The sequence below is a fragment of the Vipera berus genome, assembly GCF_964194415.1.
Source record: "Vipera berus genome assembly, chromosome: 9".
In the NCBI taxonomy this organism is placed as follows: domain Eukaryota; kingdom Metazoa; phylum Chordata; class Lepidosauria; order Squamata; family Viperidae; genus Vipera; species Vipera berus.
This window is the reverse complement of record NC_138212.1, coordinates 9,007,188-9,027,604: the sequence shown is the minus strand read 5'-3', so window position 1 is coordinate 9,027,604 and position 20,417 is coordinate 9,007,188. Positions and strand designations below refer to the sequence as shown.

General features: G+C 42.9%; 1 protein-coding gene across 2 annotated transcripts; it reads right to left on the bottom strand.

Moving 5' to 3' along the window:
* Positions 1-495: 495 nt before the first annotated feature.
* Positions 496-20,150, bottom strand: LOC308672203 (synaptophysin-like protein 1). 2 transcript variants are annotated; one of them, XM_081334916.1, is made up of 6 exons: positions 20,028-20,150; positions 9,148-9,266; positions 7,220-7,430; positions 5,239-5,427; positions 2,711-2,862; positions 496-1,373 (listed from the first exon to the last, which is right to left on the bottom strand). In XM_081334916.1, the coding sequence occupies exons 1-5, from the start codon at positions 20,094-20,096 to the stop codon at positions 2,731-2,733; spliced, it is 720 nt and encodes a 239-aa protein (XP_081191042.1). In that variant the 5' UTR covers positions 20,097-20,150; the 3' UTR covers positions 496-1,373; positions 2,711-2,730. The 2 variants fall into 2 exon arrangements, with proteins under 2 accessions (XP_081191042.1, XP_081191041.1); XM_081334915.1 differs by having other exon boundaries at positions 496-2,862.
* Between the last annotated feature and the right edge of the window lie 267 nt (positions 20,151-20,417).

Genomic DNA, 20,417 nt, shown 5'->3' with positions numbered 1-20,417 from the left:
CCTCAGCCAGTGTGTCTGGCTGAGGAATTCTGGGAGTTGAAGTCCACAAGTCATAAAAGGGCCAAGTTTGAAGACCCCTGCCCTATATCATTTCAGACAAATGTTTGTCCAATCTCTACGCTATTCCATTCACCCAACTGTACATTCTGCTCAAGCCAGGAACAAACAGTATGACAAGTCTGTTAACAAGCATAATGATGACACTGACATGACAATGATTTTTCCCATAATCTCCCCAATGTTGATGAAACACTATTTTTAATAAGTAAGCTTGTAGTCCTAGCTTTCACTGTCCTGCAGTAAAATTAAGAACAGTGATTAAGTGAATAACAGTGAATAAGATGGGTTTTACAAAAGGTTGATCTTATATAGGTTGATCTTATATAGACTGGGGGGGGGCAGATTAGGTGCTGTCCCTAACAAAATATAAAAATTGAAGGTTTAACTGTAACATCTTACTATGAAAATAATTGTAAATGAAAGAAAGACAATGAAGAAAGTAAATGCAAATTATATTAAAAGGGGAGGAAAAAATCATACAAGCACATCTAGGCATGAATAGGAATCAGAGCAAAAATTGATACACGGCTGATCACATTGTCCATTATTTTAAGAATCAATCCAAAGAACACACATGTTCTTTACGTAAGTTTGCAATCGGAAACTTTTCTGGATTTCCACAACCAAGGTGGAATACCTTGGCAAAGCAAGTTGGCACATCGAAGGCAACAAAACAGCAGCAAATGGGGCAAATTCATACATGGCAGAATGGGAAACATGATTAAAGTTAGCATAAATGGACTGATAATATTACCTAGTGTGGTAATAAAACGTCTGCAAGAAAACCACCATGCTCAGAGAGCACCAAGGACCCCACAATTCAACCTTGGGCTACAAATGTTCTCTTCTATTGGTAGTTAGAATAAAAAATAAAAACCATGCAAGATACATTTTCACTTCCAGAGATCCTGTCTCTTCATTTCTGGTATTTGACATCATGACAAACAGAACCTCAAGTTCTAGCCAATTAAAAAAAAAAATTAAAACCAAATATTTGGATGACAGTATTTAAACCAAGATATCTGGAAAATTGTGCCAGAAAAACCACCAACCCCCAAACCTCACACCAAATTCTGCAATCACAAAATGTATATTTACCCAGAAAATATAGGAGATGACCAGGCTGAGCTGGAGGGAGGGGTCAAACACACCATCAGTCTTCAGTCCCTTCAAGCCCACAAGAAATCTAAGTCCAGCCCATCTTGAATTCCTTCCCCTTGGCCGTTAATAGTTCAGATTCTTGCAGAGAGCTCAAGATTACAATAAATCTTTAAACCCATTTGAACTGTCTGGATCTCCTGAATTTCCTGGTGCTTGACAGAAAAAAAGCAATTGTCAACTCCTTCACAGTGTGATTCCCTCCCCCCTAAGCTTCTGTACAGTTTATAGAAAGCCCTGATTCTTTGGCATATATATTTTGCTTTGGGTTGGATCATTTTTTTTAAGAGGAAGAAGCATAAATTCACAGCCTTGAGTGATGCTGATCATTATTTTAAAGGATGCCTCGTCTGCCAGAAGGACTAGAAGTTAAACTCTTGTTTAGAATCCCTTTCAACAAATTGGAAGCCATGATCAGACACCACTTTTCCTGCAGGTTCCTTGGATTCATCAGCAGAATTCACTGCCATCCTGCACCAGGGCTGCGCCATTATTTTTCAGCCATGCTAACTAAGCACGTGAGTGACATTTGAGGAGACCCCTTCCAGCTTGTGAAAAGAAGCAGAGTAGTCCAGGCCAGGCTAAAACCTAATCTGAATTCAAGTGTCATTAAACAAGCTAATTAAATACAATCTGGAAGATCACTGCCCATGGGTTTCGCAACATTCAACAATATTCAGGATTACAACTCGGTGGCCTCTTTTATTGCAGTTGCACCAAGACTACGAGAGGGGTGGTGGTGGCTGTGGAGCTTCAAGTTGTGCAGTCGCTTTGGGGGACCTGGGGCCCTTTAACTACGTAACATGCGACATGCTCACAAGGGCCACATTAGCCAAGTCTGTTGGGTTTGTAGATGAGAATATTGGGGGGGGAGGAAGATCAACTGCCAGCATTTTAAGTTATCTAGCTTTAAAGAACTCCCAGAGTTACGGTTGATTTGGAGTTCCATGTAAACCGACTGCAAAACCCAGGCATTTATGCATTCTGGACAGCAGTCAGAAAGGCAAGATCAGTATAAAACTGGATGCTTTAAGCGCAACTCTCTTCAGGGGAATCCAAAGGCAGGATCCTAAGCATGCTTAATGGACAGTCTGTCCCACTGAATTCAGAGGGGGACTTCCTTCTAAGGAAGCATATGGTGATAGAGGTGGCACTTCATATCAAGTGGGACAACTGAACCCTGACAAGCTGCCTTTGATCAATTGAAATGCTGGCCACTCAATCTTTTATTAACATGGTGGAGCCTTCGAACCCAAGACAGCAAAATCCTCTTTTTCAATGCAGGGAACAAGTTTTCACACAGCATAATGGTCCTCATGCATGGTGTCACTTTCGGTTCTGTCCTCAGCATGGGAGCAAAAACAAAACATGAAACCCCAAAGGGAAACCCATCAATTTTTCACACAACAATTACACAACGGAGGGAGGGAGGAGAGGGAAGGTTTAACAGCCACGAGGATCATCCTGAGGCGAGGACGGCGCTTTTCCATACCAAAGGCCTTTTCAGATTCTTCACATCCCTGAAGGAGACGGAGAACTGATCGCATTTGGAGAAGCGCTGGAGGGAGGATTATGTAGGTGAGTTTCCTTGTAGACAAACCAAGCGTTGCCGGCCCACAGAATCAGGTTGAGGAAGCCAACAACCTAAGAGGAAGAAGAAGGTGGGAAAGGTAAGATTTTTAGGCCTAAGCAGCCCAAATGGATTGGATGATCCAGCAGAAAACTGAAGCAAAGGCTTTGATTCCAGCTTTCGAAAGTGGTGGAAATGTATTATTCAGTACCTCCAAACAATATATTTGACACATGATATTGTATAGTTCAGGGGTAGGCAACCTTGGCTCTTTTATGACTGGTGGACTTCAACTCCCAGAATTCCTGAGCCAGCCATGCTGAGGGGAAATGGAGAGGTTTCCAAGCTGTGCCATGCTGGTAAAAATTTGGTAACAGAGGGTTAAAAATGTCTGGCACGTTTGCCAACTGTTTCACATTGGGGAAACAAAACTAAGATATGCCAGCAAGATATCCATGGGTTGCCAATAGGTTCAACCCATGGAAAGCAGCTAGCAATAAAAATGGAAAGACTCAGAATATGCTCGCCCTAAAAATAAAATTGGCTCCCTTCATTTGTGTGACATTTTGACAACACGGCCCTCCTGGGTCTTGCATGACCTGCTGGAATCCCTGCCAAAAAAAATGTGTCTCCAGTTACAAAAAGTTGTGATGAATGTTATCTGCTTTAGCCGTGGCATTTCATCCTGGTCACTTTCCAGAGAAATTTCCTTACCACGTTTTTCCTTAATATTCCTGATTTTATAAAACAAACTCCTGCTTGATTTCTTTTCTAACTCAAAAAGGCTCCAAGCCTTTATTCGAGAACATTTATTTTTTATTTTACTTGTAAAATTTATCGGCTGCCCATCTTATCTCAAGGTAATTCTGGGCAGCTTACAATCATAAACGACGAAATATATAAATTAAAAGCATAAGTAAGTTAGTACAAAATGTCAAACATGCAGCACAATGAAAAGAGGGGGAGGGCGGGAGCAGGATGATGGGGGAGATGGGAAACTGTTCTTCATCGATCCACCACCTCCGCTAATATAGACAAAATATAAAAACAAAGATCAAACAGCTGAAAAGGGAACACGTCTAAGCAACAGGGCTCTTTTGCAATGGAACACATTTTGATGTACGCAACAATACACAGTGCCAAAGAGTGCCCCATCTTGAAATTCTGTCTTGCAGAAGAAAACACACAAGGCACATCCCAAAGGGCTGTGTGGAAATGCAGAAAATGAGATACTAAATCCTCATAGAGAGAAATCCACTTGAACCGCTGAGAATTGAAAGATCCAGCAGAAGCATTTTCATTTTGAACAAACAGGTAGTTCTCAACCTAGGACCGTAATGGAGCCTGCCCATTATGGTCATTAAGTCGGGCAGTCTTAAAGCAGGCTGTCATTTGTCTGACCCTATTTTACGGCCTTTTTTCGTAGGTTTGCAGCAGTTGTTAAGCAAATCACCACAGTCATTAAGTGAGCACTACTATGGCTACTTAAGTGAACCCATCGTTTGCTATGGGGCGTTTTTGCCGAAAACTGGAAGTAAAGGCCAGTCTTCAGCAAAAAAATGTCTCAAACTGCAGTCATGAGACTACAGGATACTGCAAAAAACCATAATTGCAAGCCATCTGAAATGCAATCACGTGACTGCGGGGGTGGAAGTGGGACAGCCACTGGAACTTCAAAACTGGACTGTAAATATCTTTTGGGAAGGTCAATCATAAGCCTGAAAGGTCACTAAGTGACCAGTTGCAAGTTGGGAACTGCTTGTATAAGTATTTCCTACAAAGCTCACACCACCTTTCCAAAACATAAAGTTCTAAAAATTTTAGAACACAAAATTCTCAAAGTTGAGCGTATGGAACCCAGCCAGTTTTTATCTTCTTCATCATGCCCTAAGGAGTTGTGGAGGAATTCAATTTTGAAGCATGCCCAAACATGCTCTAGTGAAACACACCTCAAGAGAGGCATATTCCTAAATAAATACAAAGAACGCTTATTCCTGACGGTTTGTCTAGATCGGGGGTAGGCATTCTTGGCTCTATTATGACTCGTGGACTTCAACTCCCAGAATTCCTGCAAGTCTTGGTAGCTGAGGCACCCTATGTCCACTTTCCGTGTCCCCTCACCCTTTCAGGCAACATCCCCTGCCCTTTCTGAATTCAGAATTCTCCTCTCCATTTCTTTCCCAGCAGCTGTTGCTTAGTAGATAGATGTGATCATCAGAAAGTGAGAAAGACGAAAAACAGGAGATCAGAATTAAGGAAAATAAGATAATGTTCCCCATTCATGTTTGGCTCCAATTCTTCTTACTGCTAGTTTCAGCTAACATGCAATCTGCATGAATTATTAGCCTATTATTCTGTCTCCAACAGAGTGGCCAAGAGTCTGTGGCAGCCTCATATCAATGGCACCCCTGCCACCTGTTCCTCCCCCCATGTACCACATGCCCACGTACCACAGACACATTCAGGGATCCCATCCTCCTGATCTCATTGAAATGGCAAAACCCAGGCTGTGTCGTACAATACTCATTTCCCGTAACTATGTTGGATCCGGTGGATATTTTGATATCGACAAGTGCCTTCGCCCAGGCTGATGTGCTGACCAGCCACAGAAAAGAAATGATGACTGTAAAGATGAAGTCCTGGAGAAGGAAGAAAAAAAAAAGAGGCTTTAGCAGAAACGATCAAGTAGATCAACTCTTATCACTCTAAGGACTAACATTGACTATATCATAACTATGGGATCCACCAAAAGCTTATTGACCAAGGAATGGCCCAAACTTTCTGAATTTCAAATTTGAGCAGGTGGGCTTGCTAGTAATATCTATTACAGCTCCTGCCTTGTGGATCAGGAGGTATTTTTGATCTACAGAAAAGATGTCACACTCACCACAGCTCCTGGAATCCCGGCGGCAAGAGAAAGAGGAAGAAAGATTTACTGTTATGGTTAAATATTTCTCTGAAGGATGCAGAACCTCTTCTCAGCATCAGTTAACTGTTCCAATGCATCCAGCTGCCTAGGCATGGGCTGAGGTGCTGCACACTCACCAAAGGCATAGAGCAATGGACAGAGATGAGAGGAAAACTGTATTTAAAAAAAATCACCAAGTAAGTGAATCTTAGGGCTTTAAAAATATCTTTTGTCGGGAAACTGCCACTTTGGCTGGAAGGAGGAGGTCAAGCAAGGGCCCAGTTTGGAGTCTTTGCACAGCAATAAGCAGCATAAGCTAGACCTCCTCTAAGATCCCTGAAGCCTTTACTTGCTCATTCCCAGTGGAAGGCAAGCAGTCTGGTGAGATTCTTGTAACATAGGCAATAGGCAATAAAGTTGCTGACTTTAGCTATTTACAAGCTCTGGTTGCTTGCGCTTGAAACTTTTCTTGCTTTTATTCCAAATAAGGGTTTTCTCTATAATATTTACGGTATTTTCTAATAAGAGGAAAATATATTTGTACTGAAGAAATACCTTTAGAATAAGGCTTTCAAAACTTGCTTTTAGAAACAGGTTTTAAAAAAACGGCATGAGACTCAGTGAGGGTAAGTGAATGATGAAAGAAAGGTATGATAAATCCTTGGTCTGCCCAAGATTAATAAAGCAATCTCAATTAAATAATTATATGTTAGCCTTAGTTACCCCACCTTTCCAGAAGCCTTTTTCTCTTTTGAAAGGCTTGTTGGCTAAAAAGAAGGGAGATTAAATTCTAATCCCATCTTAAGTGTGAAAGTTGGCTGGGTGACTTTGGGCCAATCACCAGGAGATAGTGAGTTCTAGTCCCATCCTAGGCATGAAAGCCAGCTGGGTGAATTTGAGCCAGTTCCTCTCTCTCAAGTCCAATTCACCACATAGGATTGTTGTGGGGGAAACTGGAGGAGGAGGGGACATTATGTATGCTTACCACCTTGAGCTCTTTATAAAAATATCAAAGATGGGATATAAATGAAAAATAAACAAATAAAAATAAAACTGCAGCTCAGTAAATTAACCTTATGGATAAATGGCACCCACGATTGTTTCCCATCCATGAAGTATGCATACCTTCAAACAGTGCTATGAATTAGTGGTCCCCAACCTTTCCAGTTTGGTGGCATGGCGCCCGGGGGGTGGGGGGGAGAGGCACACACGTCTGTGCACAGCTCCATTTGTGAGAACAGCACGCAGGTGCGCCTTCCATACACGCAGATGGAGTTTTGTGCCCGAGCGAAGGATGCTTGCGTTTACACATGACGTTCCACTCGCGGGAGCGTCAGGCGCTTGAGCAGAGGGTGTTTGCGTTCGCACACAAAGCTCTACTTGCGCAAGTGGAGGTTCACGTGCCCGCGTGCTTGCCCATTTCTCCCGCAGCCTGGATTCTAACAGGCCGCAGCCCGGGGGTTGGGGACCCCTGCTATAAATAATAGAAAAGCAAAGTAAAAAGCCAGATCAAGTTGACTTACAACCATGGGGAGTTTTCCAGCACCTCGATACAAGTGCATGTAACCGAGATACAGAATTAAGGCTCCGATGCAGTACAGGAATACGAGAACTGCAAAAGTCACAAAGAACTCAGCAGAGGAGGAGAAATCTCCCAACAAGTAGATGGGCGAGCTCCAAGTAGTGTTGCATTTTGCTGCCGAGTCCAGAGGTCCAAATGAAATTTTGCTCAACCTGGCGACAAAAAGGAAAAGCTGACAGTTTTCAGCCATATCTTTGCCCAGCCAGGCATCCATACATATGAGGCTGACGAAAAGCTTGTGTGTTTGCGTGCCCGTGTGTCATGTCGCAAATACTGCAATTGAGTCCTTCGGGAGAAGGGCGGTATAAAAATATAATAAATAAATAAATAAATAAATAAATAAAAAAATAAATTTACATACTCGCATCAGATAGCCGAAAAAGAGTATAGGACAGGGTTTACAAAGGGATAGGCATGTCGTAATTTCAACATAATTTTGGTTTACTGTGAATGTCCACTTTTTCAACCAGAATACATTCCCACAAATATGGAAGCTTCTTTGTCTCCAGCAGTTTTTGCTGATCCAAGTTTCTTTAAGTGTTTTCAGATCAGGTATGTTTCTACGCAGAAGATCTCATATATAAATCTAACAATACTTGGGCAGGATACATATAGACCTCAGGTTATAGGTTACAACAATTGGGACCAGGATTGCCATCACTAAGAAATGTGGTCATAAATCACCACATCATGCGAATGCATCTCTTAGCAATGACAATCCCAGTTACCACCATAATCCCAAGATACGCAGCTCGTAAAGTGGGAAACGGGGTGGGAATCCCAGTAAGGAGTGCAGCCTGCCATTGGGAAGTGTGTGCCACCGGGGTGAGGGCCTGCACAGGTCACATGCAAGCTGGGGGAAAATAGAATAGAATAGAATAGAATAGAATAGAATAGAATAGAATAGAATAGAATAGAATAGAATAGAATAGAATAGAATAGAATTCAGAATGAATAGAATAGAATCCAGAATAGAATAGAATAGAATAAAAAAATATTGTTTGCTAATGTATGCTACTTTATTGGTTGCTAATCAGCATACATTAAAATGAAATTTCATCATATTCAGCTCTCAAAAAATAGCATTATGCATATACCCACACACACACACACATATGACAGAGAAATATCACAGTCTAGTTTGAATGTACATATACATAGCAAAAAAAAAAAGAATGCTGTGAATTTACAAGACAGAAGGCATGAGGAACAAAGCCATTACAACAGAAGTGTCAAACTGCCGGCCCGCTGACCGGATGCATCATAGTGAAACCGTACCCACCCCATTGCCAGCAATGGAAAAAAAGTCGTGACACGTCGCGACATATCACATGACATTGCGAGTTTGATACCCCTGCATTAGAATCTAGTAGGTCTGCTATAAATACTCGGAAACCTGAATAGGCTTTGGGGAGCAAAAAATTGGAAGCAATTTTTCCAATAGTAAATGCCTTCCATAGAACCAGCCATGAGGAAAAGGCTTGCTAAGTGTTTGAAAATGGATGACAAAATTTACCCTTCCATCCTTATTTCTTGGTTGTGCAACTGAATGAGAATTATTTCCAAATATTCAGCTGCCACAGGATATTATAACCATGTGTGTCCTGATTACTGTAACTTCTCCAACAAAAATATTTATCTGCTCATTTGATTCAGATCCTGTCTTTCCACCAGGAACTCAAGATGGCGTCCTTAACCAACCTTCAATTTTTCACCATACAAGGCAGATTGTGGAAAAGAGTAGAATTGGCCCAAACCAGCTCTATCTCAATTACAAATAACTGTCATCTCCTACAATAACTTTTCTTAACCACAGGCAGATACACCCAAGAACAACCACGTGGATTTGAAAAAGTGACATAGTCTCACCTGAAAGGATAGAAGAAATCACGGGTCCATGTGATATTTTGGCCACTTTTACAGGTGAGAAATATAGATGTTTGCCCACTGTATCCGCCACAGGTAGCAAAGGCAAAAATGGAGAATATCTATGAGAAATTGAGGCAAAAAAAAGGTTACATGTCAATGATGTTTTCCAGAGACAAACACAGTATGGGCCTTCACAAGAACAATCCATAATTCTTTCTGCTCTTCAAAACCATCTTCCAATTTAGGCCTATTGAAAGCTTGCTTAGAGATCCATCCTTTGAATCACTTCAGCAGAGATCTCTTAAGAACTTCAAGAGAACAGAGAGTGGGTTCATATCTTGTACTGTTTGGCAAACTGGTGAGGTTTGCACATAGTTAAGATATAAGCTCCCTTGGCTGGATTCAGCCTGTAATTTATGCCCCGCTCCCAAAAAATATACAGTGGTATTTTGGTACTCATTGTTAATTGGTTGTGGGAGGTGCGATGAGGATCAAAAACAATGAGTACCCAAACAAATTTTTCCCACGAGGAATAATGTAGTGAGTCACAAGGCAGCCGACAGTGACAAGTTCTAGCTTGTGCATTGAGTATCAAACAAACAATGAGTACCGGGACAAAAATTTTGCATCAAAATGTGTTGAATACCAAATTCGATGAGTTTCAAAGCAGTTGTGTACCCAGGTTCCACTGTATTAAAGTTTGATGCAAGGCATTAATGTTTGCAGCATGACAAGGGAGAAAGTAATGGTCAGATTGTGGGAAATGTTATCAAAGCCCTTATCAAACCCAAAACAATTTAAGTTTTATTTATGTACTACCCGATCTATATGATTTTTACAGACAACTCAAGGTGGCAAATATATCTAATTCTCCTTCCTCCTCCTATTTTTCCCCACAACAACCCTGTGATGTGAGTTGGGTTTGTATGACACAGGCTGGGTTCACAGATAATAGAATCCCTATCCCTGAAAAATAGAGACTTATCTTTTAGTCCAATTTATCTCCTACAGTTTTCCTGTGCTCTTAAGGACGCAGTCAAAAGTACATGTCAGTTAAGGAAGGCCAATCTACTCAGACTGACTGCAAATTATGTCATTCCACTATAAAGAGTAACACCCAGAAAATAGTCTCCTGTTAACTAAGGCTGTGCAAATCCAAAGAGGTCTTTGAAACACCTTTCAAAGCAATTCTCTTCAAATGGCTAAAGCTTGGAAAATAATATGGCTGCTTTAATTCCAAAAAATGCTTCATGTACTTTTCCTTGGGTTCCAAATATAGCACCTTTTTTAAAAAAAATCCACAGGACCCTCCAGGCTCATTTAAAGCAGGTCATTTTCATTTTAAATTTAGGAGAGCCTATCCAGAAATTCCTGAAACACACATTTCATTCCTATACCGATTTTCTTCGGAAAGCCAAGGTTGCTATTTCAACATCTTATTTATTTATTTATTTATTTATTTATTTATTTATTTATTTATTTATTTATTTATTTAAATTCCATTTATATCCCGCCCTTCTCCGAAGACTCAGGGCGGCTTACAAGCTTAGCAGTAGCCTTCATTCTATGTATATGCCTGCTTGTTAGGGCTTTCACACACACACCAAGCGGCATTATTACAAAGTCAGATCATACTTAAAGCCAGGAACCTGTTGTGCAACATTTTACAATTTGCTTCAGTTATTGCTTACCAGAAAATCTTCCCTCCCCAAGAAGATTGTAGTTCTAAATTAAAACTGTTAAGGGCAACCAAAGAACAATGAAAAGTTGAACCCAGGAATGACTGATGTCTTGTATCTCCACTCAATATGTCCTACGGATTAAGGGGCAAGAGAAGAATTTTCCCCTTTGGCTCTGTTGGATTTCCTCGTGCTATTGTGAACTTCCTCTCTCCAGCATAGGCTTACACAATTATTACCCAATGTGAATAGAAGCGCTGAAACTGAACATAACCAACCACACCATGGGATGTAAAACTAAGGGAAGGACAAAAGGTCCATTTGGATGATCACACATTGGCAAGGCAAACCTAGAAATCTCCACACATGGACGCCTAAGGACCCGGCCAGGTTTTCTGTGAATGGCCCTAAAATACCATTAGAGCAGGGATCTTCAAACTTGGCCCTTTTATGACTTGTGGACTTCAATGCCCAGAATTCCTCAGCCAGTCTGCCTGGCTGAGGAATTCTGGGAGTTGGAAGTCCACAAGGGACTTAGAAATCTACAGATTGTCCTTGACTTACAACACTTCATTTAGTGACCATTCAAAGTTACAATGGCATTGAAAAAAGTGACTTAGGAGCGTTTTTTTCATAGAACCATTGTAGCTTCCCCGTGGTCACATGATCAAAATTCAGAGGCTTGGCAACTGACTCATACTGATGACAGTTGCAGTGTCCCAGGATCATGTGATCACCTTTTGTGACCTTCTTCACTTATCAACCGTGTTACTAACTTAACAATTACAGTGATTTACTTAACCGTGGCAAGAAAGTGGGGCAAAATTCACCTAACAGATGTTTCGCTTAGCAACAGAAATTTTGGCTCAGTTGTGGTTGTATGTCAAGGACTACCCGTATATAAGAACTCAAACAAACAAGCATCTCCTGGTTTCATTCTTTCTGAAATCTGTCTCTTAGGAACAAAAGGCTTCAGAGCACAGGAAATAATTCAGAACCAATTTGCATCTCTGTTGCATTTGCCCCAGAGCTATTTTAAAAATTAATTTTGGCAGCCAATCAAAACAGTGTCATAGACTATTTTATGCTATCATGATTAATTTCACTTTTATATTGTTCTCTCCCTGGAGTCATCCAGTGAGGCATACAAAAAGAAAATCGTATTTCTATAAATAAATAAAAAACAAAATGATCTATCATTTTAAAAAAGCTCCAGAATTAAAAAAAACAATGTTCATTTTAGAACAGGTCAAAAGGCAGTCTGGTCACCTAATCTACTGTTTAGGTGAATGTCCTTAGCTATTGCTTAAAAGAAAACAATATACCGGTATTTGAAGAGGACAGTTAATATCTCTTTCTTCCTCTGTATTGCCCTGTGGGTTTATTTTCTTTGCCATCATTGTCTTGTGATATTTTGGTGGAGGTTTTTTTTGTATTATTCTGTTTTTAAAAATGTTTTAACCATTGTAAACCACGCAGAGTCACTAAGAGTTGGGCAGCCTATCCATTCTGCAAATTATTATTGGCCCATAGTTTGCAGGAACAAATCAACAATATGTACGGGTGTACCTCAGCAATATTGTGGGTTCGATTCCTGACCACTGCAATAAAGCAATATCACAGTAAGGCGAGTCACATAAATGTTTTGGTTTCCCATTGCAAGTTATAACCAAGTTATATTTATATTATACTGTAGTCTATTAAGTGTGCAATAGCATTGACTTTAAAAAATGTACATGCCTTAATTAAAAAAAAACTTTATTGCTAAAAAAATGCTAACCATCCAGACGTCGTACTTTTTTTTTTACTGGTGAAGGATCTTATTAAAAAAAACCTCACAATATCTGTGAAGCCGCAGTAAAACAAGGTATGCCAGTACTTTGGGATGTACACTGGAGATTTATGCAATGTGCGAATTGACTTATCTATAGCTGAAATTCTGAAGGAGAACAGGAATAGCTGCACCCATATCCATTCCTTCATTTGGTATCCTTGGAATGCAACATGAAATCCTGTAAATGTCAACTTTTGTTTGATTTTAAAAAAAAAATTCTGAAGAATTTGTTTGTTTACCTTTGGATTCTTCTCAGGACGTGCACAGCTCTGGCATATATTCCTGCCAAATGTCTACACCAGGGGTAGGCCATCTTGGCTCTTTTATGACTCATGGACTTCAACTCCCAGAATTCCTGAGCCAGCATGGCTCAGTTTGGAAACATGGCTGGCTCAGGAATTCTGGGAGTTGAAGACCACGAGTCATAAAAGAGCCAAGGTTGCCTACCCCTGGTCTAGAGAATAACAAGCCACAGGTAGGCCTGGACTCACAACCATTCATTGAGTGACTGTCCAAAGTTACAACAGCATTGCAAAAAGTGATTTACAACCAGTCCTCATATTTATGACTATCATAGCATCCGAATTGGTCATGGGATCAACATTTTGGAGCTTGGCAAACAGCACGTATTTACAATGGTTTTAGCGTCCCAGGGTCATGTCAACTCCATTTGTAACCTTCCCCATCAACTTCTGACAAGCAAAGCAATTGGGGGGGGGGATCCAGATTCAATTACTGACCGCATGATTCACTTAACAGCTGCAGTGATTCACTTAACAATTATAGCAAAATATGTTGTCAAATTGGGCACGACTCGAAACTTAACAACCGTCTTGCTTAGCAATGGAAATTCTAGTCCCAATTGTGGTCATTAAGTTGAGGACTGCCTGTATTCAGAGTGGGGTAGTCAACCGTGATTGTGAAGAGCTCCAGAGGATCACCCAGTGACAAATTCAGCGTAAGTGTAAAGCCAACCCCATTTGGGTGAGAACAAGCGATTGTGGGGTCTGAACTATCTACAACAAGCCAGGGAAATGATTTTGAGGTCACAGCGGACAGTTCAGTTAAGAAATCAGCCCAATGTAGCAGTTGTAGAAGAAGCAAATTCCACACTAGGGATCATTAGGGAAGGGATTAAGAATAGAAATGCCCAGATAATGCTCTTACATTGCAGAATACACCCACAAAACCTGCTGTGCATACATAATCCTGACTAGTTCTTTTTGCCCAACCTAAAAAAAAAGGGTAAAATACAGCTGGAAAAAGGGCAGCAGACAGCAATCAAAATCATGCAAAACTTGAATGCTTTCCGTTTCAGAAATGGTTAAAATATTTGTGACACTCATTCCAAGTTGAGGGCTGCAGGCTTCCAAATATCGGTTACCAAGCGAAGAGTAACAACAGAGGGATTTGTTTCCTTCGCTCATTTGCCAGCAGCCAGAGGCCTCCAGTTGGTCAGTAAGAAAAATCTAATGCTTGCCTGGAGGGCTCATCCAGCAAAATTATTCTTGCATTAAGTTCTTGGAACAACCTTGCCCAACATATCATGTGTGAGATGCCGTCATCTCAGAATCATCTCTTTCCTTGGGTTTTCCTCTCCCAGGTGTTTCTACTGAAATAACTTCTTAGAGCAGGGGTAGGCAACCTTGGCTCTTTTATGACTCGTGGACTTCAACTCTCAGAATTCCTGAGCCAGCCAGTCATAAAACAGCCAAGGTTGCCTACCCGTGTCTTAGAGGTTCCTCCTCCAACTTCCATCGTGGAGAGAGACAGAATCTCTGCTGGCTATCTATCTGCCGGTCTGCCCATTTTAGACGGCTGCCCATTTGACCAGCGATTCAGGGCATGTGAGGTTGTGCCATCTGGTGTCAGGTGAAAGAAATCAGGAGCCAGGACAGAGTTCAAAAATATAACTTTATTTCATGCTCCGTATACCCAAAATACTAACAGTCAAGGCAAACTGGAGATAAGTTGTCAGTGGACTTCAAGGAGAGGAGGGAGGGACTGGACTCAGGTCTCTGACATGGGCATAGAAACGCCAAGCTGAGGATGCATTTGACCCTGCTGTCCTCTGGGCTCAGACTGGTCATCTCCTACTACAACTAGCCCAGCAAGAGAACAGCCTGTCCTCCTTCCCCTATCCAGACTTCCTGATCTCTCAAGATCTTTGAAAAGTAAGTGAGCAATCCCTGACTTGTGATTGGAGGGGTGGAGAAGCTGTGGGGACCCCAAGGAATGGGAAGTGGAGCATGGGGTATCTCAGGGGATAGGAGAGGCCTAAGACAGGTGGGCTTGTGCCTGCACTAGGTCCCCCTAGGTCAGGGGCTCCCAACCAGGGGTGTGAGACGATATTCCAGGGGGTGCAAAAACTTGGGGTTTTTCAAAATTATAGCATTTGGTTTCAATGTCACAAATGGGACCTTTGGGGAGGCAAAACATCAAAAAGAATTGGAGTATTTGTTCAAAATATTTAAGAACTACAGGTAGTCAACTTACAACAGCTCATTTAGTGGCCAAAGTTACAACAGCACTGAACAAAGTGACTTATGACTGTTTTTCACACTTAAAACCGTGGCAGCATCTCCATGGTCATAATAATCAAAAGTCAGACACTTGGCAACTGACCCATATTTATGACGGTTGCAGTGTCCCGGGATCATGCGATCACCTTTTGCAACCTCCTGACAAGCAAATTCAATGGGGAAGCCAGATTCACTTAACCACCATGCCACTAACTCAACAACTGCAGTGATGCACTTACCAACTGTGACAAGAAAGGTTGTAAAATGGAGAAAAATTCACTTAACAACTGTCTCACTTAGCAACAGAAATGTTGGGCTCAAAATCCTAAGTTGGGGACTACCTCTAATTAATTACCAAGGAGCCACCAATTAAGAGTCATGGTGGCACAGCGGTTACAATGCAGTACTACAGGCTAATTCTGCTGACTGCCAGCAATTCGGCAGTTTGAGTCTCACTAGCTCAAGTTTGACTCAGTCTTCCATCCTTCCGAGGTCAGTAAAATGAGGACCCAGATTATTGGGGGCAACAGACTGACTCTGTAAGCTTCTTAGAAAGGGCTGTAAAGCACTGTGAACCAGTATATAAATCTAAGTGCTATTGCTAGTGCTAATTAGGCAGCATATATTACCTGAATACAAATGTACTTGCTTGTGTCCCCATATCAAAATAGCTTACCTTATGTCTAGCCAGAACTTGAAAATAACATTTAACATAGCACAGTACTTAAACAAAATGGTTCAGTTGAGATCTGCATATGTGCTACTGATTGGGGTAGATTGCAAGGGCGACTCCGAAATATAATTTTATCATATTTTATCTATATCTTAAATTATTGTACACTATTACAATTTCATTTTAGATTGTATTTTATTACCATTTCATTTTAAATTGTATTTTATTCTAATTCCATTTTAAAATGTATTTTATCAAATTCCATTTTAAATTGCTTTTTTCAAATTTTAGTAACAATTTGTTGCTGGAACTTGGCACTTTGATATGGCCCAAGGGCTAATCAATAAAGACTTTACAAGGAACTAAGCATACTTGCTTGTGGCATTTCTTTTCCATGAAAAAAGAACAAAGCTTCTTCCAAAAATTGGGTCCCTATTATGTTTAAAAACTCATGCTTTCTTTAAGGAGCTCAAGGAGGCTTAAATAGCTGCCCCCCCTCCCCCCACCATTCTTTATTCTCAGAAATAGACTACAAGGCGAAAATAAGAAGGGGATGTAATGATTTGGATGCAGATTACATCAGTCATATTTAATCCCACTGAAAATCAATGGGCCTGAAAATAATGAATCATGTTTCAGAAGAAGGAAAGTCTGTTGAACCATGTCTGGATTTCAGAAGACCTATGCTGAAATGGCCAGAAGCACAGCGTATACAACCCAGCCTTGGTCCTTTTCAAATGGTTTAACTCCACGTAAAACTCCTACTGGCTGGGGAATTCTGGGAACTGAAGTCCAGGCAGTAGATCTTAAAGTTGCAAAGTTTGAACAAACACTACGCTGAACTCAGCCTCCAGATGTCTCGGATCACATTTCCTTATTTCTGACGCTGGTGGTGATGCTGGTGCGTTATAATCCAGGAGTGTTTATCTACAGTAGTTCTTCTTTGCAGCACAAGACAAAGCCTTGGATGCGAGCATGCCCTCCTCTTTAGCCTGAACAATTCCATAACGTCTGATTCACGGTCTACCTCTACACCTTTTCTAATCATGTGCCCTCCAATTTGTTGAAAAAGACCATCCCCATCAAGACTTGGCCATGGGAAGAAAGTAAGGACCTTCGTCATTCATGGCGACTTCACTTCTGATTATTCTCAGCAAGTTGAGAGTCAGCACCCACCGAAGACTGCAATACCCATTAACCCCAGCCTGTATAGTTCAGACCATTAGCCATGCTAGTTGGAACTGAAAGCGAATCTGAATTCACATCGTGGAGGACCATGCTCAACAGAAATCTAGCATCTCAGGTTTCCCTAAGGTAGTACTTATGAATCACCACAATCCCTACCCTGCACTGTTTGAAAGTCTTATGGAATTAATATAATATTAAAAAGAGAGCCCCATCAAAGCCATGATCAACAATCAGATACTGTACTCGAGTATTTGGGTGTATCACACTCTTACTCATGCTCAAATGCCTTTCTCACAAACCGCATTGGTACAACTTTCTAAAGGTGCAACAAGGACATGTTAGGTTTTGCTGCATCTGTTTGTGGTCTACCCAGGCGATGCATTTGAACACGCTGCTCCATTGTTTTACTGGAAGACTCCAGGCAGAATCGATCATTTGAGAATTCTTTCTCCTTCAACAGTTTAACTATAGGTAACCCTCAACCTATAACCACAATTAGGAATAGAATTACTGTTGCTAAGCAAGGCGGTTATTAAGTGAGGTACACCTGATTCTGCTAAATGAATTACAGCTAAATGAATCAGGCAGTCGTAAAGTGAATCTGGCTTCCCCCATTGACTTTGCTTGTCAGAAGCCGGCTGGGAAAATCAAAAACAGCGATCAGGACACTGGTATGTTTGTAGTCATTCTAAATAAATGCTAACTGTTGAGCGCCTGAATTTTGATCATGTGACCATGGGGATGCTCTGACAGTCATATGTACAAGGATTAGTCATAAATCACTTTCTTCAGTGATTTTAAAGTCACTAAATGAACAGTTGTAAGTCGAGGACTAAATGTACTATGAACCATAATGTAGTGCAGTGTTAAAGAATCTGATTATGTGCTTCCATGAGAGATATCAATCTATCTGTATTTAAGGTGCCCCCAAATTCCCAAAGAAATAAACACTGGGGATTTCATTAATATTAAAATGCTTTCTTTCCCAGAATTCAGACACTGGAAACATTTTTTTTAAAAAAAATTACCAAACCAGTCATCTTACCCCTCAATAATATCTAAAACCAATGGGTTTGGTTTCCCCCCCCCCAAACTTGTCAACTTTTAAGATGTGTGGATTTCAACTGCTGCCTGGGAATTCTGGGAGTTGAAGTCCACACATCTTAAAGTTGCCAAGTTTGGAAAAAATCCAAACGATTATTATGTGGAGTCCTTGGCACTCTCCGAACCTGCATGTTTTCTTGCAGACTTTTCATTTACCCCCCCCCAACTGGGTAATGAAACGTCATTAAGAAAACCACCCAGCTCAGAGAGTAGTGCCATAGGTAAAGGTAAAGGTAAAGGTTCCCCCACACATGTGTGCTAGTCGTTTCCGACTCTAGGGGCCGGTGCTCATCTCCGTTTCAAAGCTGAAGAGCCAGCGCTTGTCCGAGGACGTCTCTGTGGTCATGTGGTCAGCATGACTAGACACCAAAGGCGCACGGAACGCTGTTACCTTCCCACCGGAGTGGTCCCTATTTTTCTACTTGCATTTTTACGTGCTTTCGAACTGCTAGGTTGGCAGAAGCTGGGACGAGTAACAGGCGCTCACTCTGCTATGCAGCACTCGGGATTTGACCCGCCAAACTGCCGACCTTCTGATCTACAAGCTCAGCGTCCTAACCCACTGAGCCACCGCATCCTTACACAATTCAAGTGTGAACTACAAACACCCCTCTTCTGTTAGCTAAGCTGTTTGTACCCCGAGTTGAACTGCCAGCAGTCAGCCCCCCCCCCCAGCCTTTTATCAATAAATCAGACTACAGTACAGGAAACACAAACACACGCCAGCCTTCCCTTGAAAGGGACACCATCTGGTAGCAGTAGAAGACAGAGGTGCCATTTTGCTCTCTCTCCCTCCCCCCCCCCAACACGAATAAACTTACATAATCGCCTCTTCGGAGAAGATACCAATTTCACTCCCCCACAGACCCCTGGATCAGACCCCCCCCACACGGCCCTTTTTCCCTTGCAACCCCCTCCCCACTTGGCTAAAGATCCCATTTTCAGCTATTAGCCCCAGGCCGCTTGTTAGAAGCCTCTCTGGATTCCTTCAAGCAACGTAACGGGCGCTTTGGATCTGGCGTTCCTGGGAAAGAGGTCAGTCGTGTGTGTGTGTGTGTGTGTGTGTGTGTGTGTGTGTGTGAGGTCAGTCGTGTGTGTGTGTGTGTGTGTGTGTGTGAGAACCCCAACCGATTCAGGCAGAATTCTTAATGGATTTAAGAGCGACCCGTTGGAACCCGGCGGGACCCCTCGCCGCAGATTGCACGGCTTAGGCACGAGGCTTTGCGGGGCGAACCCAGCACAACTACGGTATGCGGCGAAGGCGGGGGCGGGGGGGAAAGAGAGGAAAAAACTCCCAAAAATAGACCGCCGGAGGATTAGGGTGTGGGAAAGCCATAATACGTTTCCTAGAAGCATTAAACTTTGCAGCCCGGAGGCCACGCCTGGGTTTATAAATCCGGCGGGCGGGCGGGTGGGGGGAGAACAACGGGAAGGGAAGGAGATGGGGGGGGGAATGCAGGCGGAGACGCTAAAGTGGGCAAAAGCAGAGCGGGCGGGAGGAAAGTTCACCCGATGCTGCTCGGGACGAGAGAGTGGGGCGGGGGGGGGGCGCTAAGGAACTGGCTGCAACAAGTCTCTCTTTTCCCCCCCCCAAAACACCCACGATCCTCCCCCAGGAGCGGCGAGGCCAGCGGGAAATGGCAGAGCCCGGATTGCACGCGCGCTCGTGCCGTGGCACGCGCGCGTGGCACCCCCCCCTTTCCCCCCCCCCTCCTCCGGTTGCCTCCTTTGCGTTGTTTTCCACCCTTTTGGGGGTGGGGGTGGGGGTGGAAGCCCGCTCCAGCTGCGGGCCCTGCGCGACATTCCTGGCTCTCCGCCGCGCAGCCCCGCCGAGGCGCGACCGCTTGGCTGGGCGGCTCCGGGCGCGACCGCTCGCTTACCCATTGCAGGCATTTGATGAAGCCGATGGGCTCCTTGACGGGCCCCAGATCCAAAGTAAACCCGGACATTTTCAGCGGGGAGCGAGCAGGGCGCAAAAAGGGAGGCGTCTCTTTCGGTTTCTCGCTGCGGGGAAGGCGGAGCGGGGCAGGGCAGGGCAGGGGAAGGGGCGGTTACGGCCGAAGGGGCCGCCACAGCCTCTCCTACCTGATTCACTCGCTCCGGGCTGGCGCGGCCTCGGGGCTGCTGGCGCTCCGCCCCGCGGCGGGAGAGGCGGCTGCAAGGCGTCGCCCCCCCCCCGCCGTTGGGGACGGTCGTCCTTGGAACCGCGAGGCTAGGCTGGGAGCCTCCGTCCGGCCAGGCCCGCTCTCCCTCCAGGGCCCGCTCTTTTT

Bases quoted from the DNA above. Each gene is read 5' to 3' on its own strand.
- LOC308672203 (XM_081334915.1), bottom strand. From the start codon at position 20,096: ATGTCCGGGTTTACTTTGGATCTGGGGCCCGTCAAGGAGCCCATCGGC. The intron at 9,267-20,027 runs GTAAGCGAGCGG...AATTTCTCATAG, and splicing joins TCATCAAATGCCTGCAATGG to ATATTCTCCATTTTTGCCTT. The intron at 7,431-9,147 runs GTGAGACTATGT...TTTTGTCGCCAG, and splicing joins GATTTCTTCTATCCTTTCAG to GTTGAGCAAAATTTCATTTG.